Consider the following 26,258-nt stretch of genomic DNA (forward strand, 5'->3'; position numbering starts at 1 on the left):
GAAATTGAGGCAAATGACAGGCCCATTTGAACCTGCCATTTGCAGTTATTTGTGATGAAGCCTCTCTGTGTGTGTTTGTGTGTGTGTGTGTAACGGGGAGGGGGGGGGATTTACAGGCAAGCCGGGTCTGGGGACTGAGAAAAGATGTGATAGAAGATGGAAGCCAAATGTCATCTCAACGGGGAGGAGATGGGAGGTGGAGAAATGCCGGTGGAGCAACTTCGTATAAAGAAAACTTGTACAAAATGTTTTTTTCATAGGGGGCCCCTCCCTCCCACGAGGTTAGCAAAAATGAATGAGAATCCATCTCCGCAGCGTTGGGAATGCAACTTGGCTTTAGAATCTTTTTAGCATATGTGACTCTGTAAACCGCTTAGAGATGGCTGAAAGCCCTATGAAGCGGTATATAAGTCTGACTGCTATTGCTATTGCTATTTTGATCTGTGCAGAAATGGACAGTCTGACACTAGAAATCAAAAACAGAGATGAGACAGAATATTATGAAATTTGGAACAAAGTGTATCAATGCTTGGAAATGAGGAAAAGGAGTCGAAGCAGAATATTTTGAGGTAGATAGATAAATATATAAAGGAGGATAAGGGATATGTCGATAAGATCAAAATAGCTATGTACGATAAGTAGAAACTGTATTTGTTGTTATGTTAAAATATGTATGGAACTGACAAAGCCAGAAAGCTCGCTCTATGTCCAATATTTTAATGTTTATTCAATTAAAACAAAACTTTTTTTTTACAAAAAGAGAGAGAAATGCCAGTTGAACAGGCTGGAAATATTCCTGCAGTTATTTGTTAAGAAGTTTTTGATGGAAACCGTAGATTAAACACAACGTCAGCTGCCGTTTCCCGTGCTGGAATATGAAGAGAAGAAGCACAGATGGGTGCTGAGCGCTGTTTTCATCTGCTGCTCCTTAAAGCGGCTCTTGACTATTGTAATGAATTTTCAAGCCTTCTTGTGCTAAATTAATATTTACCCTTTTAATTACTCAATATGTTACAAAAACAGGTTGAGACGCTGGAAAAAGCCCATAGAAGAGCAACTAAAATGAAGGCCCGGAGACTAAAATGTATGAAGAATGGTTGGAGGATTTGAGTTTGGCTAGTCTAGAGAAAAGAAGGATTCGTTTTCGTTTTATTTTATTTGTATGCTGCCCTTTTCCCTGAAAGGGACTCAGGGCGGCTCACAGCTCAGCTCACAGATTGAGGTGTCATGATTACTTTAACACGCTCTACATGGGGCTGCCCTTGAAGAGTGTTCGAAGACTTCAGCTAGTCCAGAATGCAGCCACGCGAGCGATTGTGGGTGCACCCAGGTACACCCACGTTACACCTATCTTCCGTGAGCTGCACTGGCTACCCATTGGTCTCTGGACACGCTTCAAGGTGCTACTTATAAAGCCCTGCATGGCATCGGACCTGGGTACCTGAGAGACCGCCTCCTGCCAATTACCTCCCAAAGAACGATTCGATCTCACAGGCTTGGCCTTGCAGTATCCTTCCCCCAGGAGTGGGGAGGGAATGGGGATTTTGCAGTATCCTTCCCCTGGAGGGAAAGGGAATGGGGATTTTGTAGTATCCTTTCCCTGGAGTGGGGAGGGAATGGGGATTTTGTAGTATCCTTTCCCTGGAGTGGGGAGGGAATGGAAATTTTGCAGTATCCCTTCCCTGGAGTGAGGAGGGAATGGGGATTTTGCAGTATCCTTCCCCTGGAGGGAAAGGGAATGGGGATTTTGTAGTATCATTTCCCTGGAGTGGGGAGGGAATGGGGATTTTGCAGTATCCTTTCCCTGGAGTGGGGAGGGAATGGAAATTTTGCAGTATCCTTCCCCTGGAGTGGGGAGGGAATGGAAAATTTGCAGTATCCTTCCCCTGGAGTGAGGAGGGAATGGGGATTTTGCAGTATCCTTTCCCTGGAGTGAGGAGGGAATGGGGATTTTGCAGTATCCTTCCCCTGGAGTGAGGAGGGAATGGAGATTTTGCAGTATCCTTCCCCTGGAGTGGGGAGGAAATAGAAATTTTACAGTATCCTTCCCCTGGACTGGGGAGGGAATGGAAATTTTGCAGTATCCTTCCCCTGCCATGCCCACCAAGCCACACCCACAGAACCGGTAGTAAAAAAAATTGAATCCCACCGCTGACTGAGAACAACTAATAGTTTAGCACAATAGGATGGGGGCAAGGGAAACCCAATCTAAGGGGAACTAAATTTACAAGTTTCCTTTTCTTTTTCTGCCTTTTTTCTGAGATCTGTCCACTCTTTCCTCTCATTAAAACTTTTTAAATAGAAGAAGTTTGAGTGAGGAAATTACTGGGTTTTTTTTCCTGACACTTTCTCAATCCCAAGGGCAAATCCAGAATTAGCATCCATCTGGGCTTGTGTCTGACAAAAGAGATCGGCCATCTGATTTTTGCACAGGGATTAAGAGATAGAAACACCACCAGTCTGGGATAAAATATTGTTATAGTTCAGAGGGGGAAGATGCTGAACATTTGTCTAAAGGAGTTTCTCCGGCTTGTCCTCCCTAATGGAGAAATGTGGGAGTTCTAGTCCCATAAAACTGGAAGGCGTCTAGTTGGGGCACGGTGACAAAAGTTTCACAGATGAAAAGCTCACAAATGGCAAAAGGAACATGTAGGCCAAGGGTGTCAAACTTTATCTCATTGAAGGCTGCATCAGAGTTGTGTTTGACCTGGGGGGTGGGAGGGCATCAGAGGTGGGTTCCTACCAGTTCACACCTATTCAGTAGAACCGGTTCGTCAAATCTACTGAACCGGTTAGAAGAGGTTCCACCAGTGGACCCGGAAAGCAGGCGACACCTACAGAAGAGGTTCCAAAAATTTTTGAAACCCACCACTGGTCCTTGGAGGTGATTATTCTACACTATCATGCTCATATTTATAAAACTCAGTGCCTCTGTGAAAGGTAAGGATGACTACTGCGTTTGTGGTGCAATCAGAACATTGCGTGTGTTGAAGTTGTTTTAACGCAAACCAAAGATGCCTTTTAAGAAACAAGTTTACATCCTATTCTTATGCATGCCAGTGCTGTGTGTGAGGTAATTTAAGGTGGTTCTGACAAGTGTCGTCGGCATCTTCATATCCGGTCACATGGGCGGCAAGCCACTCCCATCCGGTCACATGGGTGGCAAGCCACTCCCACAAAGGAGGCCACACCCACAGAGTAGGTTCGAACAATTTTTGAAACCCACCACTGGAGGGCGTGTTCAGGGTGAGTGTGGCCAACTCTCCATCATTCATGTCAGGGGCACCTATGGTGGCCTAAGCACTGCCAGAGAAAAAGGGCTCCCGGGCTCCGTTTTTGGCTGCAACAGCCTCCTGCAGCCCTCTGCCAGCAAAAACGGAGTTCCGTTTTCGCTTGCAGAGACACCGTGGGCCAATCCTTCGCTGTTTCCAGGGAGGCCCCACTGGCCAGATCTGAGCATCCTGTGGGCTGGATCTGGCCCCCAGGCCTTAAGTTTGACACCCCCGATGTAGGCTAAAAGCTGAGGTTCTGATAGAAGCTTAAACATTTGTCAATGAGCATCGTCCAAGAACGCAACTTTATAGAAACTAGGAAACCCTCCTACCCATGAATCACATTCTCCTGAAGGTAACCAAAGCAATCTTTTCCTTCTTCTACTCTTAGTGAACGTCTGGAAGGAGAACACATCACTGCTAGAAGGGAATCATCTGTTCTGACCGAGGCTTCCCAAGAGCATGATGCAAACTCCTTGTCCTGACCAAACCCCCTTTTATTAATTTGACGTGAGTTCTGTTCATTCACATCCAGCAAAGTCTTTCAAGGGAGGATTTACAGTCACAGACCTTCTCTGGCTTGGAGAGCTGACAGGCCGATCTCTGCAAAACTTGGCAAGGAGTCTCGGAGAGTCACGAACCAATTAAGCGAACTAATGGTCTCCTGCAAACTCCACTCCCCTTTCGCTCGTCTTTTATTTCCTCTGGGAGGGGCCGTTCATCCTCCACCTGTTGCCTTACTTCCAAGTGGACCTCTGTTCTTTAGCTGTTCCCTTCGTCTGGCAGCTCTGCGCATGCGCACACTGGGAACAGGCTCCAGCTGTTCTGCCTCACTGATGTCTGACTCCGAAGGCAGCTGATAACTGGCATATGGCTCTGTCCCCCTCTCTGCCTCTGACACAGAGCCCTCATCAGAGCCTTCCCCAGACTCCAGGACTGGCCCATGTCGCTCCCCAACCTCCCCACTGTCCTAATCTGCTGCCAGCTCTGCGGGCCACTAGTGGGCCATATCATTATCCACACTCCTTTGTAAAGAGCAAATAATTCATACGTCACAGAATAGAGGTTGTTGTTGTTGTTGTTGTTGTTGTTGTTATGATTATTATTAATAATATTAATCTGGGTACTGGATCTGGGTACTTGAGAGACCGCCTGCTGCCAATTACCTCCCACAGACCCATTAGATCTCACAGGGTTGGCCTCCTCCGGGTGCCATCTACCAGCCAATGCCACCTGGCTATTACCAGGGGGAGGGCCTTCTCTGTGGCAGCTCCGGCCCTCTGGGATGAACTCCCCGCAGGGATTCGGACCCTCACCTCTCTCCAGGCCTTCCGAAAAGCCATCAAAACCTGGCTTTGCCGGCAGGCCTGGGGGTGATGAGTTCCCTCCCCTCTCGACATGTATGGTTGTGCGACTGTTGCCTACTTTTACTATTTGTATTTTGTCTTTTATGTCCCCCCCCTTTTTTTCCCCCTTTGAATTGTTCGCCGCCCTGAGCCCTCCCGGAGAAGGGCGGCATACAAATAATAAAATACAAAATACAAATATTACCATGAAAGGTAGCTTGGATTCCGAAAGGTAAAGGTTCTGTTGAGTCCAGCTAGGCTCTTGGAAACTCTCAGGGGATTATTTTGATTTCTCGTTAAGTCTCCAGCCTCGGCGGGCCCAGGTGATATCCCACTCGAGTCCTAATCAAGGCTGACCCCGATTAACGTTTCTTCTAAATCAGCCAAAATGAATTAGCTCCTGCCACCAGCTTTGATATTCCACTACAGAATCTTAATTTCTGATTGTTGAGTTTCATAATGAGTGAAATTTCTAATTTTCCTACAACGTTAATTTTAAAAAAAAAGCAGACAATATCTGGCACGGTATATAAAAAAAAGTCTCTTGATTCATGTTTGGGCCTCATAAAATCCTCGGCTTGAGCTAATTTCGATGCTTTAAATAACATCGGAATCATCATTTGCTTCTTCTAACGACCCCATAATCCCTTGAGGGGTGGAGTCTGGGCAACTGAATGGAGATGAGTGTTTAGTGGCCAGATGCTATTCCTGTTGCCAATGTGGAGTATTTTTTCCCCAGCAGATACATTCTCAGTGTGCCCTAGAGAGAGAAATATCAGTCTTTACCTAGGATCGAACTCACTGCCCTCTGACTGTGAGGTGAGAGCTCCCCCTCTAGGCCACCGCACCACTCAAATAACATCAGAATAATGCAGTAAGAAAACAAAAAGAGTGGGTTTGGGGGGGGGGTTTCTTTTTTCCTTTTTTCTATGGGTAGACAATTCCACCCAGCTATTGCTTCATACAACATTTGTATGCATATTTCCTTCAACGCGCAAACGCTTTGAAATTGATGTCTCTTACCAGGTGAACACGATAGAGGATGCTAATCCCCAGAGTCATGAAGGGCTTTGAGAAATCAATCACCTTCTCTCGCTCGGCTGTAATGGTCAAGCCAGCCACGGCCAAATCAGCTTTCTGAAAAGGAAGCATAGAGGGGGATCAATACCAGTGGCCCCGGATGGGGTTTGCGGGGAGCGGTGAAGAAATCTGACACGTCTGATTTCTAAAGAATTTATTCTCTTGGAAGTTTTGCCTAAGGAAGAAGGAATAGGGTGACATCAGTGAAATATATTCTTTATGGTATTGGTTCTCTCTCTCTCTCTCTCTCTCTCTCTCTCTCTCTCTCTCTCTCTCTCTCTCTCTCTCTCTCTCCCTCCCTCCCTCCCTCCCTCCCTCCCTCCCTCTCCTCCCCTCTGTGTGTGTGTGTGTGTGTAGAGAGAGAGAAAGAAAGAGAAAGAGTTAGACAGAAAGAGGAATAGAGTAATAGAGAGTCCTCATGGTTAGGAAGTTTCTCCTTAATTCCAAGTTGCTTCTCTCTTTGATTAGTTTCCAACCATTGTTTCTTGTCCTGCCCTCTGGTGTTTTGTAGAATACAACACAATACAATACAATACAATATAATACAATACAACAGCAGAGTTGGAAGGGACCTTGGAGATCTTCTAGTCCAACCCTCTGCCTAGGCAGGAAACCCTATACCGTTTCAGACAAATGGCTATCCAACATCTTCTTAAAGACTTCCAGTATTGGGGCATTCACAAATTCTGGAGGCAACTTCTGTTCCACTGATTAATTATTCTAACTTTCAGGAAATTTCTCCTTAGTTCTCTCCTTGATTAGTTTCCACCCATTGCTTCTTGTTCTACCCTCAGGTGCCTTGGAGAATAGTTTGACTCCCTCTTCTTTGTGGCAACCCCTGAGATATTGGAAGATTGCTATCATGTCTCCCCTAGTCCTCCTTTTCATTAAACTAGACATACCCAGTTCCTGCAACTGTTCCTCATATGTTTTAGCCTCCAGTCCCCTAATCCTCTTTGTTGCTCTTCTCTGCACTCTTTCTAGAGTCTCCACATCTTTTCTACATCGTGGTGACCAATAGCTTGACTCCCTCTTCTTTGTGGCAGGCCTCAAATACTGGAATACTGTTATCATGTCACTTCTAATTCTTCTTTTTTTTTATACTAGGAGGAGATAGATAGATAGATAGATAGATAGATAGATAGATAGATAGATAGATAGATAGATAGAGAGACAGAAAAGCAAGAAAGAAAGCAAGAAAGAAAGCAAGAAAGAAAGCAAGAAAGCAAGAAAGCAAGCAAGCAAGCAAGCAAGCAAGCAAGCAAGCAAGCAAGCAAGCAAGCAAGCAAGAAAGAAAGAAAGAAAGAAAGAAAGAAAGAAAGAAAGAAAGAAAGAAAGAAAGAAAGCAATTAACTAACTCCCTGGATGATTTTCAGCCAGTCCCTCTCAGCCATTCCAATTCGTAGGGTTAATCTTTTATGCAAAAACTGGGGAAGAGAGTGGTATGTACATCATCTTGAGCAAAAGTAGGACTGAAGCCCGAAGAAGAAGAAGAACTAGCAAACCAGAAGAGGGTACTGTAGGGAGCTCTCCGTGGTCCTGATTCAGAGCTTTATTCTTGGAAGATCGTATCTTTCCAGGAACGAAGCCACCATCCATCACCGCTGGCATTTTGCAAATGGAAGCTCGGCTGCAACACCTTTTACTTAAAAGAACACACGGCTGCAGAAACAGCCATAAACAAAGGACGGGCCTTCCCCCTTTCTTCGTATTTAAACGGAAGGGGAGATGCGGCAACCTTGATAAGATATCAGAGCGAGCCGTGCCATGCTACAAATTATTATTATTATTATTAAAACTCACCTATGTAACTTGGAGAAGGATTTTCATTTTAAATGTGACTTTTATCACCTCTGGTCTTCTTTAATGTCACGGAATTGCTCTTTGAGAGGGATAGTGGTGTTTATTTAAAGGAACTCAAACAGAAGCAAGCTTTCACATTGGTATTATTTCCAAGGGAGGAAGCTCTTTCATTGCCTCCCTCAAATGATTGGTACCAGTGGTGGGTTTCTACCACTTCGGCCCAGTTTGGCTGAACTGGTAGTGGTTTGCTGGCCTTGGTCACTGGAACCGGCAGTGACGCCCCCGAACTGGTTCTTCTGGGCACTGCCATCTTCTTTTTTGCTTCTGCGCATGAGCAAAACAATTTTTATTGCACTGAGGATGTGCAATAAATATGCAGCGCTCATCAAGTGTGCAAGTGCCCACGAGCGAACGAGCAGCAGTGCCTGCTGGAACCCACTCCTGATCTGTACTTATCCTACCCTTACGTAATCCTCCAGGGAAAGATTGACGGCAAAACGAGATCCAGGCAGAAGAAGAACATCATGGCTTCAAAATCTAAGGGACCGGTTTGGACAAAACTCAGCAGCACATTTTGATTAAAAAAAAATAAGATCACCAACATGATCACCAACGTCTGATGATGGATATGGCCCAAGAAGAAGAATATCCTACTCTTGTCCTTTACATCTCCTGGTTGGTAAGTTCCCTGTTGTAGAGGAACTTGTATAAGTAATATATAGGGATTTATCACTCATGATTCATAACCCAAGTTGCAAATCTCTGACAAGTACGTCAAAGTCTGGGAGATCTTGTAATTTGTGGTATCTAGTTCTTCTGTAAGGGACAATGGTTAAGAAGCTGAGTTTGTCAATTAGAAAGGTCGGCAGTTCAGCGGTTCGAATCCCTAGCGCAGCGTAACGGAGTGAGCTCCTGTTACTTGTCCCAGCTTCTGCCAACCTAGCAGTTCGAAAGTGGAAAAATAGGAACCACCTTTGGTGGGAAGGTAACAGTGTTCCATGCACCTTTGGGGTTAAGTCATGCTGGCCATATGACCATGGAGACGTCTTCGGACAGCGCTGGCTCTTCGGCTTTGAAACGGAGATGAGCATTGCCTCCTAGAGTCAGGAGTGACTAGCACATATGTGCGAGAGGAACATTTACCTTAGTTCTTCTGTAACATAATGCATGTCATATCCTCTCTCTCTCTCTCTCTCTCTCTCTCTCTCTCTCTCTCTCTCTCTCTGTCTCTGTCTCTGTCTCTGTCTCTGTCTCTCTCTCTCTCTCTCTCTCTCCTCAATATGGTCTTCCCCCTATTCTCAATTTTTATGGTCACCCGCTCCCCATGTGATTCTGGGCAGCTAACATCTGACTAAATTATAGCCAAAAACAAGTATCACAATTGGGGTGTTTCATAATCCAGACAGCCCTTTCTCTAAAGAAAGTTTGCCTGGCATCTTGGCCCAGATGTTTGTCTTTAATGACTTAAAAATAAGATTGGCAAGGTCAGAAATATCCGAATCTTGGAAGGCACCCTCCGTAAGGCTGATGCTTTCACAGAAAAGGCACATTTTACAGGTCCCATCAGGGGACACTCTTTGAAAGAAAGGACCAGAATGCCACCATCTCAGATCTTGTGGGATGGGCAGAGATAATTGGAGACAGGCAGTCCCATAAGTAACCTGGCCATGAATGGCTTTATAGGTGATAATTTGCACCTTGAATTACACCCAGAAGCCCATTGGGAGCTATTTGAGCTCATGAAGTAGAGGTGTGTACTGAGATATGCTCAGAAGTTTCAGTTTCAGTTTCAGTTTAATAAAATTTGTATGCCGCCCACTCCCATTGGGACTCTGGGCAGCTCTCAAGCAAGATAAAAGCATTTAAAAAATTTAAGAAAAGATACAATTATTAAAATTAATACACCATCCATTCAGTCAAGTGGGGCTGGATATCAATCAACAGCCCCAGGCCTGCCGGAACAGCCAGGTCTTGGTTGCTTTACGGAAGGCCGGGACAGTGGTGAGGGTCTGGCTCTCTACGGGTAGATCGTTCCACAGGCCCAGTGCAGCTACAGAGAAGGCCCTCCCTCGGGGGGCCACCAGCCGGCATTGTCCGGTCGACGGCACCCAGAGGAGGCCCAACCGGTGTGATCTTATTGGTCGTTGGGAGGTGAATGGCAGGAGGCGGTCTCTCAGGTAACCAGGTCCTAAACCATGTAGGGCTTTAAAAGTAATGACTAGCACCTTGAAGCGCGTCCGGAGACCAATGGGAAGCCAGTGCAGCTTGCGGAGGATAGGTGTAACATGGGTGTATCTAGGTACACCCATTATCGCTCGTCCGGCTGCATTCTGGACCAACTGTAGTCTTCGAACACTCTTCAGGGGCAGCCCCATGTAGAGCGCGTTACAGTAAGTAACTAGTGTTCACCTTGATGCATTCTGGACCAGTTGAATCTTCCAAATGATCTTTAAGGGCAGTTCTATCATAGATCATGTCACAATAATCCAGACAGGAGATAACCCAAGCATGAAAGACCGTGAGAAGGGCTTCCTGCTCTAGAAATGGGTGCAACTAGAGAAATGTTGCCTTTTTAGTTTGTGGACTTGACATAACAACTATCTCGATTGTTCCTTTCGGTAAACCATTGGAGAGAGAGAAAAAAAGCTATATTTAAAAAGGTAAAGGTTCCCCTGGCACATATGCGCTAGTCGTTCCTGACTCTAGGGGGTGGTGCTCACCTCTGTTTCAAAGCCGAAGAGCCAGCGCTGTCTGAAGACCTCTCCGTGGTCATGTGGCCGCCATGACTAAATGCCAAAGGCGCACGGAACGCTGCTAGCTTCCCACCAAAAGTGGTTCCTATTTTTCTACTTGCATTTTCTACGTGCTTTCGAACTGCTAGGTTGGCAGAAGCTGGGACAAGTCACGGGAGCTCACTCCGTTATGCAGCGCTAGGGATTCCATCCACTGAACTGCCGACCTTCTGATTGACAAGCTCAGAGTCTTAGCCACTGAGCCACCACATCTCTTGAGCTATATTTAAGCCCGCGTTTATAAGATGAAACAATGGAAGAGCATCACTTGTGATCCTGGAAGGTTTCTCCTCCCTTCTCCCCTCTATGGAAAAAAAACCAACAAACAAATCCGGTCCTTAAATCTTATTGAGGTGGCTTGTATTATTTCAGACTCCGGACCCTACCTGTGACTCTTGCAGATAAAAGAAACTATTATTCTCAGTATCTTCACCGAGAACAAATAACAGCTATATTGGTGCACCGAGACGAATTGGTGCACTTCAGCCCTTTCGCGCATAAACCAAAGAAGCAGGATTTTCTTGGAGAGAGAGAGAGAAAGAGAGAGAGAGAGAGAGGGAGGGAGGTGATTCTTGCACAGAGTCAGAATATTTGTCTGTGTGCTAAAGACCAAAGGTTACCACCTCAATCTTTGTGTTTGGTTAAAATCCCTGAAATTGTGGTTTACGCTACCAGTAGCGGCATCTGAACATCTGACTCAATAATGTTGTTTGGAAAATACAAGCTAGATTAAAGCAGCACATGAGTATAGGATCAACCCTTGAAGTTATGGATTGCTAACCAATGTAACCCACCAAATTTAGGCCCCTTTGAAGTTCTCCTCGGCTCTGGGAAAGCTCCATTTGATGAAAACCCACAGTTCTGCAGAATTTCTCCCTCAATTAAAGGCACAGATCTTATTCTGTTAGCAGTAAACTACTTACAGCAAAGGATGCTCTCATGCTTCCTTCCAGACATTTAAAGGCCAAGAGACTATTTTCCACAAACGGGGGAAGTTGACACATCCATCACATCCACAGAAGATAACAGTTTGGCGATTATGTTTAATACCACAAATGATTCACAAAGGACCTTTATATTAATGTGAGTTCTCTGGGGGCACTGGGGGTGTGTGAGATGTCATTACAGATTTAGATGGCAGAGAACGCCCTTGTAAAACGATCGATATTAGAAGTAACATCCTCGAGAAAAAGCCATCGTCAAAGCGTAAACCAGCCAAGGAGGTCTCTAAGGTTTTTGGCAAGAGAAGTCCATGGACTCTTAGCAATAGCCATAGCAGTTAGACTTATATGCCGCTTCATAGGGCTTTCAGCCCTCTCTAAGCGCTTTACAGAGTCAGCATATTGCCCCCAACAACAATCCGGGTCCTCATTTTACCCACCTCGGAAGGATGGAAGGCTGAGTCAACCCTGAGCTGGTGAGATTTGAACAGCCGAACTGCAGAACTGCAGTCAGCTGAAGTAGCCTGCAGTGCTGCATTTAACCACTGCGCCACCTCGGCTCTTCACTCTTGGTCCCAATGGCCAGCTTGAGTTTTGAGTTTTGAGATCGGGGTTCCAAGGGCACCAAAGATTTAGGTCCCAGCTAACCTGCCTATCTACACAACTGAAACTCCAGGGAGTAATCTTTGCACAAAAAAAGGATGGATGCCACAGGATCTATGAAGTCTGGGTCAGGATCTGGACCTGAAATGATGCTGACTTAGAATGATAATGATTTTTTTTTTTTTTTCCATACACACATACGTATTTTATGAACAGTACATTGACTGGGTCAATCCTTTCTTCATACCACCAACAATAATCATATGACTTCAAATCTTCCAACTTCTACAATATTAGTCTCTTTCCAAAATCCTTTCATCTTTTTCCCCCATAATTCTTTTGAACATAAATAAACTGTGGGATTCTTGGCATTCTACGAGCTTGCTTGCTTGTTTTCCCCCTGGGCATAGAGTACTGATGATGTTACCTAGTTTGGTAATGAAATGTCTGCAAGAAAACAACCAGGCTCAGAGAACACCAAGGACCACACAGCTGCTTTCTCCTCCTCCTCCTCCTCCTCCTCCTCCTCCTCCTCCTCCTCCTCCTCCTCCTCCTCCTCCTCCTCCTCCTCCTCCTCCTCCTCCTCCTCCTCCTCCTCCTCCTCCTCTCTGCAAACCTCACTCCCTTTTAGCATGGATGATGTTGCCTAGTTGGGTAATGAAATGTCTGCAAGAAAACAACCAGGCTCAGAGAATACCAAGGACCACACAGCTGCTTTCTCCTCCTCCTCCTCCTCCTCCTCCTCCTCCTCCTCCTCCTCCTCCTCCTCCTCCTCTTCCTCTCTGCAAACCTCACTCCCTTTTAGCATGGATGATGTTACCTAGTTGAGTAATGAAATGTCTGCAAGAAAACAACCAGGCTCAGAGAATACCAAGGACCACACAGCTGCTTTCTCCTCCTCCTCCTCCTCCTCCTCCTCCTCCTCCTCCTCCTCCTCCTCCTCCTCCTCCTCCTCCTCCTCCTCCTCCTCCTCCTCCTCCTCCTCCCTGCAAACCTCACTCCCTTTTAGCATGGATGATGTTACCTAGTTGGGTAATGAAATGTCTGCAAGAAAACAACCAGGCTCAGAGAATACCAAGGACCGCACAACATTAAGTATGCTAAGACAGAGAGAGCTATTCATAATAGCAAGAGCACTTAGATTTATATACCACTTCACAGTGCTTTACCAGCCCTCTCTAAGTGCTTTACAGAGTCAGCATCCTGCTCCCAAACAATTTGGGGTCCTAATTTTACCCGCCTCAGAAGGATGGAAGGCTGAGTCAACCTTGAGCTGGTGAGAATGGAACTGCTGAAGAGCAGTTGGCAGTCAGCAGAATTAGCTTGCAGTACCACATTCCAACCACTGCGCCACCATGAAGGAAGAGAGCGGGCTGTACCTGAATTAGAAAGTTTATGCTTGTCTGTCTACAATAATAGACTGTTACTTGTTATTTTTGATTTGCTTTTCCTAAGCTCATAATATTTTGACCTAAGGATCGATTATTCTCCAATGATCAATATTCTCCAAAGCGCCTGAAGGCAAGGACAAAAAGTTACAACCCAGGACTATTTCCTGACAGTGAGAACAATTAATCAGTGGAACGACTTGCTTCCAGAAGTTTGGGGAATTCCAATCCTGGAGACTTTTAAGAAAAGATCGGGCCGCCACTTGTCTGAAATGGCAAGGGTCTCCTGTCTGAGCAGGGGGTTGGACTAGAAGACCTCCAAGGTCCCTTCCAATTCCCCCATTCTGCTTAATTTTAAAAAGTGGAAATATCGCAAGAGACAGAATATCTCTTGGACTTCGTCACTGCACAGATGATGAATTAGGCAGTTGGGATTGTTGTTGTTTTGGCTTTCTTGCTCGCGATTTTAGCATTATTGTGTGTCATCCAGAATGCATCAGTATTTCCAGATGCTTCTCAGCCAGAAGTTTGCTGCAGAGTGAACAAAACCCTGCCTGCATCAAAAGATCTCCTGGGCAGGATCTCGCTCGGGTTTCATTAAAAGTTGATGCTGTCTGTGGTTTGGGAAGCCTGCTTAGCACATTCCTGGGTCCCAACACAATTCCTGCTAACTGCAAACGAATGAATCCATTGCCTTGCCAGCTAAGCCCCCTTTCAGTTAACATTCAAGGAGTCCATCCTTTTGTTGACGAATCTGGTAGATTACTGTATTTTTCGGAGTATAAGATGCACCTTTTTCCCTCAAAAAGAGGGTGAAAATCTGAGTGCGTCTTATACACTGAATGCAGCATTTTTGGCCTCCCGAAACCCCATCCACCAAAATGGCCATGCATTGCCTTTAGGAGGCTTCCAGAGTGCTCCTTGGTGCCGGGAAGGGCAGAAATGAATGAAAAACAGGCTGTTTTTTGCTCAATTTTGCCCCCCAGCCCCCAGGAGCATATAAGCCTCCTAATGGCTATGCGTACCCTTTTTTTGACAAAAAGCGTTCCGTTTTTGCAAAAAAACAGGCCATTTTTTGCTCATTTTTGGCTCCCCCACCTCCAGGAGCATTCTACAAGCCTCCTAAAAGCTATTCATGCCCCTTTCTTGATGAAAACCGGGCCTCTTCAATTTACCGATCAGTCTCCGGATACGCTTCAAGGTGCTAGTCGTAACTTATAAAGCCCTTCATGGTATTGGATCTGGGTACTTGAGAGACCGCCTGCTGCCAATTACCTCCCTCAGACCCATTAGATCTCACAGGGTCAGCCTCCTCCGGGTGCCATCTACCAGCCAATGCCACCTGGCTATTACCCGGGGGAGAGCCTTCTCTGTGGCAGCTCCGGCCCTCTGGAATGAACGCCCCGCAGGGATTCGGACCCTCACCTCTCTCCAGGCCTTCCGAAAAGCCGTCAAAACCTGGCTTTGCCGGCAGGCCTGGGGTTGATGAGTTCCCTTCCCCTCTCGACATGTGTGGTTGTGCGACTGTTGTCTACTTTTATTATTTGTATTTTGTCTTTTATGTTCCCCCCTTTCCCCCCCCCTTGAATTGTTCACCGCCCTGAGTCCTCCCGGGGAAGGGCGGCATATAAATAATACAATACAATACAATACAATACAACACCTCTTCAAAATTTGGTGTGTCTGATACTCCCAAAAACACAGTAGTCAAAACGGAGTGAGTTTTGACTCTACTGGAGATGAGAAATGTACTAAGCGGTATTCCTGCGTTAGAATCCATGCCCAAATTGTGCCAGCAATCAGCTGGAAAAGCTTTCTACAGGCCACTGCGTCTCACTGGTGGAAATTACAAAAAGGCTCCCTCAAGAAGGCATTTTCAGCAGGCCGCCTCACGCTTGACAAACAAGCAAATAAGGACAGAATTTACAGCTACCACGAGAGGCTACAGTTCCAAAATTTTGCCCAAACTTTGTTGAAAACCTGCGGAGCATCTGTGGTTCAAGGATGGCAACTCTGGAGCGGATGGACCGAAAGTCTGTATCTAAGATAGAATAGAATAGCAGAGTTGGAAAGGGCCTTGGAGGTCTTCTAGTCCAACCCCCTGCTTAGGCAGGAAACCCTACACCACTTCAGACAAATAGTTGTCCAATCTCTTCTTTGAAACGTCCAGTGTTGGAGCATTTACAAGTTCTGGAGGCAAGCAGCTCTGGTGAATTGTTCTAGCTGTCAGGAAATCTCTTCTTAGCTCCAGGTTGCTTCTCTCCTTGATTAGTTTCCATCCATTTCTTCTTGTCCTACCCTCAGGTGCTTTGGAGAAAAGCTTGACTCCCTCTTCTTTGTGGCAACCCCTGAGATATTGGAAGACAGATATCATGTCTCCCCTAGTCCTTCTTTTCATCAAACTAGACCTACCCAGTTCCTGCAACCGTTCTTCATATGTTTTAGCCTCCAGTCCCCTAATCCTCTTCGTTGCTCTTCTCTGCACTCTTTCTAGAGTCTCCACATCTTTTTTATATTGTGGCGACCAAAACTGGAGGCAGGATTCCAAGTGTGGCCTTACCAAGGCCTGATACTCTGGGTCCGTTCATGTTTTTGTTGCAGAAATATTGTATTTCTCCAGTGAGATAGAAGGCAATTAACAGTCATCCTTATGTTCCGGCTCCATTTACAATGTTTATTCAGAAGTCCCATTCAGCCGAGCCCCTTGAGTATTCAAATAAAAATATTGTCCTTCCTGATTTGCCTTGTTTTATGGCTTCCTGTCCAACCCAACTAGGAAACGGGTGATGAATTCCTCCTTAATTAATTTGTTTATTTCCAGTAGATAATTTTTTTTATTACCACCATCTTTTCTTTTCATATTCTTTTCTTCCCTTTCCTTCGCTAGCAAAGTAAGCTGATTAATTAAAGACGATACATCTCTATTCCTTCAGCTACGCTGAACGGGGAGAAATGAAATTGGCAGAACGTATAAACTGGGAAGCTTTCAATTAAAAGCACAATAGGCCACCAGGCATTAATTCACTAGCCTTTACTGTAAAAGTGTGTGTGTGTGTGTGTGTGTGTGTGTGTGTGTGTGTGTGTGTGTGTGTGTGGAGTAATCACCCAGATATCAGGTTTAAAATTATTAGACTTCTAATGATCTAGGTGTCAGAGTGAACTGTAACAACATTGCCAAAATGGAGTTGTTAACCTAATCTTGCATAGCTTCTTCTCTGGGAATATTGTACTGCTAACTAGAGCATGCAAAACCTTTGCTAGACCAATCCTCGAATACAGCTCATCTGTCTGGAACCTGCACTGCGCATCGGACATTAATACAATTGAGCGAGTCCAGAGATATTTCACGAGAAGAGTCCTCCACTCCTCTGCTCGCAATAGAATCTCTTATGCCACCAGGCTTCAAATTTTGGGGTTAGACAACTTAGAACTATGTCTCCTTCGGTTTGACATTAAGCTTAGTACATAAAATTGTTTGCTACAATGTCCTACTTGTTAATGACTTCTTCAGCTTCAACCACAACAATACACGGGCACACAATAGATACAAACTCAAGGTGAACAGCTCCAAACTCAATTGCGGAAATTATGACTTCAGCAACAGAGTGGTCAATGCCTGGAATGCTCTACCTGACTCTGCGGTTTCTTCCCCAAACCCCCAAAACTTTAACCTTAGACTATCTACTGTCGACTTTCCCCCCCATTCCTAAGAGGTCCATAAAGGGGGCGTGCATAAGCGCACCAAGGTGCCTACCATCCCTGTCCTAAGGTCCCCATTTCATGTACTCATAATCATGTTCATAGTTAGATCTGTTATCTTATGCATGCTTGACAAATGATAAATAAAAAATAAATAAAACATGCCAGGGAGCAAAAGAAGATTGCAGTTGTGGGCATCCTTTCCCACAAAGTGGGCAGGAAGCAGCCATCTCAGAGAAATCGATATGAGAGCAATCGCAGGGAAATGACTCCCAACTTATTTACTCTTATAAAGCGGTGTCTGCGGTGTCAATCTTTCTTAATTTGTGCAGTGACTTGCAGAAGAGGTCAGCCATCCTAACAGCCCGAGTTCTGCATTCTGCTTCGTGCTGAACAAGCATCACTCTGTACGGTGACTAACGAACGGTAGAAACGACATTAAGTCTCCAAGCAAATGGTAAGCAGTTTTTTTGAATTTCTAAAAGTGCCATAACTTAGCTGTTCATTACGGCCTTCTCTTATGCACAGCACATTGCAACGCATAGCACATTATCCTTTCCCCAAGAGGGCACTGTCTGACTTCCTTGTTTTATAGGCTGTCCCGTCAGCTGTGATTTATCTCATTTTACCCTCTTTTTGTGAATTTGGTTGGCTTGATTACTGTGAATGAGGGTCAGAGAGCACGTTTCCCAAGGAGGGTGAACTGTCTTCCTGAGATTCACCTGTGGGGTAGACTCTGAAATGAACCTGGCCTTGGCTGAAATATGGAGACGGAGGGGAGGAAGAAGGAGAAAGAGAAGAGGAGGAGGAGGAGGAGGAGGGAAAAGAGTAGGAGAAAAGGAGGAGGAGGAGTAGAGCCGAGGTGGCGCAGTGGTTAAATGCAGCACTGCAGGCTACTTCAGCTGACTGCAGTTCTGCAGTTCGGCTGTTCAAATCTCACCGGCTCAGGGTTGACTCAGCCTTCCATTCTTCCAAGGTGGGTAAAATGAGGACCCGGATTGTTGTTGGGCGCAATATGCTGACTCTGTAAACTGCTTAGAGAGGGCTGAAAGCCCTATGAAGCGGTATATAAGTCTAACTGCTATTGCTATTGCTATTGCTATTGCTAAAAGAGAAGAAGAAAAGGTGGAGGGGAGGGGAAAAGAGAAAAGGAGGATGGGGAAGGAGGGGAGGAGGAAGAGGAAGTAGTCACCTTACAACCATTTGTTGGGTGACCATTCAAAGTTATATGAATGACCCTGGAAAAAGTTACTTATGATAGGTCTTCACACAATTGTTGCAGCATTCTCAAAATCAGGAGAAGGAGGAGGAGGAGAGGGAGGAAGAAGGAGGAGGAGGAAGAGGAGGAGACAAAGAAGGAGAAGGAGAAGGAGAGGAGGAGGAAGGGGGAAGGAAACAGAAGAAGAGACTTCACAGGTAGTTCTCAATTTACAAACATTTTTTAGTAACCATTCAAAATTATAACAACATCCCAAAAAGATATTTATGATAGGTCTTTACACGACAATTACAGCATATCCAGCGTCAAAATTTGGGTTCTTAGCAACTGGCATGTATTTACAATGCCATTGTAAATACATGCCAGTTGCTGTAGTATCCTATGGACACATAATGGCCATTTGAGTCCCCTTCGGGGGAAAGGGACGGCATATAAATATAATAAATCAAATCAAATTTGAGACTTTCCCAGCCAGCTACTGACAAACCAATTTTGTGGGGGAACCTACCTTTGCTTAAGCCACATTTGATTGTATGATTCACGTAACATCAAAGATTCACTTAACAATATAGCAAATAAAAAAAATGGGCAGGACTCAGTTAGCCTTGCTTAGTAACTAAAATTCTGATCCCAACCGTAGTCATAAGTTGAGGACTCCCTGCAGAGAAGGTCACTAACCCAGTCTTACTAAGAAACTGAGATCTATTCCAATTTTTCATTTTTTCCACTTACTAGAAAATTGCAGGCCATTTGAAAATATCATTTCTGCAGGCTGTCAATTTGGATGAAAAATGTTTGCTTTTCTGCAAGAAATATTGAAAAGGGACATTTTGCTCCGCGGGGGGCTCTATATATATATTTTAAATGACTAACATAAATGACATTTTATGGCAAAACAAAACAAAACAAAAATAACAGCCGACAGATTATTTTATTTATGACTTGGTTGGCCCAGCCTTCTCATTCATCTCTGGTAGGTGCTATTAAGAAATTAAATCTAGATTGCAATGAATAACAATAGAATTTAAGCTCCTTGCAGCACACATATTTTAATCATTATCATATATATGTATAATCGCCCTCAATTTTGCAATGCATCATGAGGAGCAAGGACTTTGAATAAAATAATTGCAACTATGCAGTGTAGTCAAATTTATTTTCGACTGCAGCCATTTCCTCTTCTTCTACTCTCTTGAGGACACGTTCAAATTTGGCTGTAAGAAACACATTCTCCTTTCTTGTCTAAGGCTGGGAACTCACAATAAACATATCTTATTGTTTTCTTTGTATCTACTTGAATGGTTGTATTAGTTTTAGAATTTTGATGGAGTCAAATGACTAAATCAATAAAGAGTCCAACCTACCCTCCCCAACTCTACACCTACTGAGTTTCCCCGAAAATAAGACAGGGTCTTATTTTCTTTTGACCCCTGAAATAAGCGCTTGGCCTTATTTTTGGGGAGGTCTTATTATTTTTGAGGTGCAGGAGGCCCCTTAACCTCATCCCACAGATCAGCTGATCCAGGAAGGGCTGGAATTTCTGTCTCTGGCATCCTCTTACCTGCCAATCTTTTTGCCACTAAGAGAAGGGGCGTGATAGCTTGGGTTTGTGGGAGTGGCCTCTGTGTGGTCGTTCAACGTGGATGGCAGGTGCATGAGGGGTGCATGGGGCATGTTCCCCACTTCCTCCCAGGAAATGGCAGTGACCGCTGCACATGGGGGTAAATATTTTAGGGGAGGGCTTATTTTCAGAGGAGGGCTTATTTTAGCGCATGCACTCAAAAGCCCGATTGGGCTTATTATCCAGGGAGGTCTTATTTTGGGGAAAACAGGGTACTCTTCCCAATTCTACACCTACTCTACTCTACTCTACTCTACTCTGCTCTACTCTACTCCAATCCACTCCACTCCACACCACTCCACTCTCCACTCTAAATATTTTAAAAGTAAATAAATCTCATCTACCCTTTTCATATTTTTGTAGCGCCATTTGCAACTCAAACAATTACTGCATTTTTCAGAGTATAAGATGCACCTTTTTCCCTCAAAAAAAGAGGGTGAAAATATGGGTGCATCTTATACACTGAATACAGCATTTTTTGGCCTCCCAAAACCCCGCCCACTTCACAAAAATGGACGTGTAGAGGGTTTGGGAGGCCTGCAGAGTGCAAAAACTTTTTTAAAAAAAATTTACCTCTTCAAAATCTAACTGCGTCTTATACTCCAGTGCGTCTTATAGTCTGAAAAATATGGTATATACAAGTGGGCGTGGGTTTTGGGAGGCCTGCAGAGTGCCAAAAACTTTTTTAAAAAAAAATTTACCTCTTCAAAATCTAACTGCGTCTTATACTCCAGTGCGTCTTATAGTCTGAAAAATATGGTATATACAACAGCACTTACATATTAGGAGAAAGTGTGGACAAAGACATTAGTAGTTGGGAAAGGTGCAAAATTCACGGGAAGTCCTAAGGAGGGGGGAGAAGTGCATGTGTTAGGGAAGCACATATAGAAGGACAGCATTAGAAATGTGCAAATCTCCATGCCACAAAGGGTGTTGAGCTGGTGTTGACTGCCAGCCATTTTGCCCCCTAAACAGCCAGGACTAGAAAATGCAATTTTCTAGAGGAAATAACCAAACAACAAGTAGAGTTAAAACCAGAGTTATTTTTGCTAGACACACTAAAAAAAGGAAATTATAATTTAAAAAAAACCCAATGCACAATGCTACACATAATAACAGCGACCAGTGACTGTTTACTCGCAAAATTGGAAAAATGAAAGCATGCCTCTTGATGGAATGGCGATAAAGAAAGTGTTAGACTGTGCCGAGATGAATAGGCTGACAATGGAAATAAAAGATAGTGGAGAAAAGGGAATATTATTTGATTTGGAATATAAGGTACAACTGGTTAGATAATAGAAGCAAAGATTAAGGAATCATGAAAGAATGATGAAAGAATATGTAATGTTAAAGTCTGATAAGATGTGACAAAAATGTAATATACATATATCTATATAACTATAACAACCGGACCGTATGTAGATTAGTATATATGTTGTTAACGTCCAGTTAGCAGTTATAAAGGACTATGTGTATATCTATATCTATAACATCTATATCTATATCTATATCTATATCTATATCTATATCTATATCTATATCTAATCTATATCATCTATATCTATCTATCTATCTATCTATCTATCTATCTATCTATCTATCTATCTATCTATCTATCTATCTATCTAATCTATCTATAAGAAAAAACAACCTATATGTACATATGAGGCAGTGGTGAAATCAATTTTTTTTTGCCACCGGTTCTATGTGTGTGGCTTGATTGGGTGGTCCAGGGATGGGTTCCTGCCAGTTCTAACCTCTTCTATAGAAGAGGTTCCACAAATCTACAGTGCCGTTTAGAACCGGTTCCAGCTCCCTCCCCCCACCCGTTCCCACATCATCAAGATGAAGAGCGAGAGGAGGAATTCTGGGAGTTGAAGTCCACAAGTCTTAAAGCTGTCAAGTTTGAACACCCCTGGGGTTTTTTTTCTAAAGGGTTAGGGGTGCAAGGTCTGGTAACTTGACAGCTTTAAGACTTGCACACTTCAATGCCAGAGTTCCTGAGCCAATATTTTGGTTGGTAAGCAAGAGCATTATTAAGTGAGCTTCACCACATTTTACAAGTTGGCCACGCCGAGGTGGCGCAGTGGTTAAATGCAGCACTGCAGGCTACTTCAGCTGACTGCAGTTCTGCAGTTCGGCTGTTCAAATCTCACCGGCTCAAAGGTTGACTCAGCCTTCCATCCTTCCGAGGTGGGTAAAATGAGGACCCGGATTTTTGTTGGGGGCGATATGCATTTCACCCCTGCCACAGCTGCTTTGCAGAACAGGTTGACCTCCCTCTTCTTTCTAGCAGATCCGTCCTGTTAATTGACTCTTGCAAGTCCACCTGTGTGCCCTTCCCCTCCTTCTCCCAGCCCAGGACAGAAAGCACCCTGAGCTTCTCCCTAACATCACCCCTTTTCACAGGTCTTGAATGCTTCTTCCTCTTTCGTTTTGTTAACAGTTCCTGCGTATTTTCCCCAAGGCCACCTCCACCGTTCTCTACAACTGGCAACTCAAGCAGAAGCTCAGCTTGAAGGAGCCTAAAACTTTGCTCAGGGCACTGAAGAGCCTCCAGCAATTTCAACTCCCCGTCCTTATCCCTACATTTATAAAAACACACGTTGCATCTATTTCCCGTATATATATATATATATATTCTGAGGTTTTCGCGGGTGTTAGTATGTAGGTCTCTAGTTATTCGGTTTTCGCCCATGTAAAATTGGAGAAATTTGCTCCTGGAAGCACCAAGCCTGAAGATGACGAATGAGACTTCGTCGAAACGTCGCCAAGACATCTCCAATTTTACGCGGGCGAAAACCCGAATAACTAGAGACATATATATATAAATATTTAGTGTCACAACCCCTGGTAAGCCCAATTATGGGAGGAAGCTAACTGCTTCCATGATCTGTCAATCGGCTCGTCACAAGAGTCCATCACGACAGAAACCTAATATTTTACTGTTGCCTTTGTTATATTTGTGTTTTATTTGTGCTGATAAATAAATAAATAAATTTATAAATTTATTTATTTATTTATCAGCACAAATAAAACACAAATATATATATATATATATATATATATATATATATATATATATATATATATATATATATATATATATATGTATATACACACACACACATATATACATATATACATACACACACACACACACACACACACACACACAAACACACACACACACATATATATATATATATATATATATATATATATATATATATATATATATATATATATATATAGCAGATCGGCAGGCTGATGGCATGGAAACCTATCCAACGCTACTGCATTGATAATTATCAGAGCCATCACAAATGGAATGAAAAGCTTTATTGTGGCGAACAGCCAGATGCAGGTACTATTCAGAAAGAATCTTACCTAGGGGGGAAAGGAAAGCGGATAAAGGAAGTGAGCAATTGAGACTATTTTTTTTTTTTTAAAGGCTGAAAAAGTTTAAAAAAAACTTTTTTAGAGCTGCAGTCCCAGACACTATTTTAAGTATGTGAGGCAGAAAGAATTCCCAGAAATGCTTTAACTGTAAAGCACAAAGCTTTATTGTTCAGCACAAAGTCTAATAGACTACTAAAATACTATTATATTAAAACGCTTCGGTAATTGAAATGGGTTGATCCAATGCAGAAGGGTAGGCTGAAATAATAAAACGCTGCCTGGAATACTTTTGAGTGTTAAAGGGCTACTTCGCTATTTGGAAATTTTAAATTTATCAGACTTGAACATTCTGATTCTACAAAAAACCACCCTACTTGGAACAGCTTATACCCTCTGATGTTACCTTAACAGTTCCTAGGTCCTTGGTTAGGACTCGAGCTGTTGAGCTACCAACCAGCCCCAAAGGCTGTGAATCTCTCCAAAGATTAACATAATCATCATCATCATCACCACCACCACCACCACCATCAGTCAAATGCAAAAAGCCGCACTGCTTGGATCCGCATGTATATAACGGAAATACGTTATGACGTCCTAGGCCTCTGGGTGGGGCCCGACTAGTAATCAATGCCAAATCCGGCGAAACAACTGGACGCTGTGATACAATTCTGTTGTTACGATGATGATGGTGATGATGATGATGATGATGATGATGATGTGAAAATGTTATCAAAAATGAGAAGATGAAGATCTTGTGGGACTTTCGAATACAAACGGATCATCATTTGGAACACAACACGCCAGATATCACAGCTGTGGAAAACCGAAACGTACAATGTATTGATATGGCAGTACCAGAAGTCGAATAAAAAGAACTGGAAAAGAAAATCACTAAATATCGCGACCTGGCCATCAACACTACCTGATTTGGATGAAACACGTAACAGTGATACCCATTGTCATTCGGGGCACTTGGTACCATGTCCAAGAATTTTATAAAACACATCAACCAATTACAGCTTCCTGCAATAACCCAGCGGATCTGCAAAAAACAGTGCTACTCGAAGTATTATATATTTTAAGAAAATACTTGGTTGATACCTAGGATGCTGGCAGAAACCTGTATCAACCATTAGGCCCCCATTCCTAAGAGGTCCGTAAAGGGGCATGTATAAACGCACCAGTTGTGCCTACCATCCCTGTCCTACTGTCCCCCTTTATTTGTATTCATTTCTTTCCTTCATGCCCATGTTTATATTAATACCTGTTATCTTGTACATGTTTGAAAAACTAATAAAATACAAAAAATATCCCCCAAATCCATCATTACTTATTGCAAAATAAATTAGTTCCTTGGATGATTCACGTGTCCATGCCCAAATGGGGACCCCGAAGCAAATAAATTAAAAGGAACGCTCAAAATACGATGCCACCGAAGTTTATTGTCCAGCCAATCAGGAAATAAAATATTCCTTTCTTCTTGTCCCCAAACCGAAGACTAACTTTGTGTGTTCCACTTGAAGTCTTTTATTTCATTCTAATTAGCACCACATGTGATTTGCTGCTTCTTCCCTTCCCCCTATATACTTACTTTGACAAAAGCCCTATGAAGTACAGAAATGTTTGCAATTAACCTGGAACTGTGGCAGGCGGCATTAATTGCTTCCTCCTAATTTTCATTTGTTTGATGGTATTTTTTCAAGGGAAAAAAAAAACCCTCTTCTCATCTCTTTTTTCCACCCTGATTGGGACCCAACCTAGGACTAGGAGTGAAATCGTCCCGGTTCGGTCTGGTTCGGCCCGGTTTATAACTGAGCCGCGCGATTATCGGAAGCTATTTTTTAAATTAATAAACAACTACAAAACCGGAAAATAATTAAAAGATAGAAATATGACATAGACTGTAGCAAATAAATATTATACAAAATGACTCAAATGTAGTAAAGGCTGTTATACATAGAATATATAGAATATTATATATAGAATGAAAAAAATGTATGAAATAAAATAAATGCGTGCGTGCGCGTGTGCACACACAGACAGACACACACACACACACACACACAGCCCAGGTTCCCATATTTGGCATACCAGGGGTTGTGACACTAATACATACCTATTTCCCTGGCTCAGCTGATAAAGGAGGAGAACCTTGTGGCTTAGTGGTTAACACATCTACCTAATATGTAATACAGCCCAGGTTCAAATCCCAGTAAGGGTATGGCTAGCTGATGAGAGCTAAATAGCTTGAAATAGATCTATACTAGTCTCCCTTTATTTATTTATCAGCACAAATACAACATATATATATGTTAACATATATATATGTTAACATATATATATGTTAACATATATATATATATATATATATATAATATATATATATATATATATATATATATATATATATATATATATATATATATATATATATATATATATATATATATATATATATATATATATATATATATATATATATATTATATATATATATATATATATATATGCTGGCTGGGGAATTCTGGGAGTTGAAGTCCGGACATCTTCAAGTTGCCAAGGTTGAGAAACACTAGTCTAAATAATTGCGGAGAGTCAAAAACCGACTCGAAGGCACGCAGGCAAAAACACATAACAATACAACACTGAGACTACAGCAGAATGTTGTGTTTTTTTAAAAATACCCGTTGCGAGAAATGCAATTGAGAGATCAGAACAGCATTCCAGCCCTGCCTGCAGGCTCCCGGTAGACTTCCGTTTAGAAAAGAGACAGTTGGCTGAGATACGGTTTGGGCTTCATCCAGTCTGGCTGCTTTTCCGTTTGACTGCCACCTCGAGAATATTTGGGCAATCACAGTCGGCAGATCTGCTTCTGAAGCCTGCCAGAGGGCTGGTGGCCGTGATGAGCTTTGTTCTTCCATCGCTTTTATTAAACCGTGGCCTCGTCTTCCTGACATACAGAATCCTTGAACCAATTTTGCCCGGAGGTCATTGCGATGGAGGCGATGGTGATGGGAAGCCCACCGAGTCCATTTCCCAAGCAAAATGTGCCTTTTCTTTCCATTGCTCCAAAGCAACAAGTAGCTCAACAA

At 43.3% G+C, this 26,258-nt stretch overlaps 1 protein-coding gene across 1 annotated transcript in view; it reads right to left on the reverse strand.

The window, feature by feature from the left end:
• The window catches only part of GRIK4 (glutamate ionotropic receptor kainate type subunit 4), a 378,863-nt gene that overhangs the window by 20,592 nt on the left and 332,013 nt on the right, over positions 1 to 26,258 (reverse strand). The window contains exon 13 of the mRNA XM_087706418.1: positions 5,642 to 5,755. Coding sequence (XP_087562544.1) covers positions 5,642 to 5,755 — 114 coding nt within the window. The remainder of the gene's footprint in view (positions 1 to 5,641; positions 5,756 to 26,258) is intronic.

The sequence above is a fragment of the Thamnophis sirtalis genome, unplaced genomic scaffold, assembly GCF_051295495.1.
Source record: "Thamnophis sirtalis isolate CommonGarterSnake01/CBP01778 unplaced genomic scaffold, rThaSir2_p1.2 scaffold_2, whole genome shotgun sequence".
Lineage (NCBI taxonomy): Eukaryota > Metazoa > Chordata > Lepidosauria > Squamata > Natricidae > Thamnophis > Thamnophis sirtalis.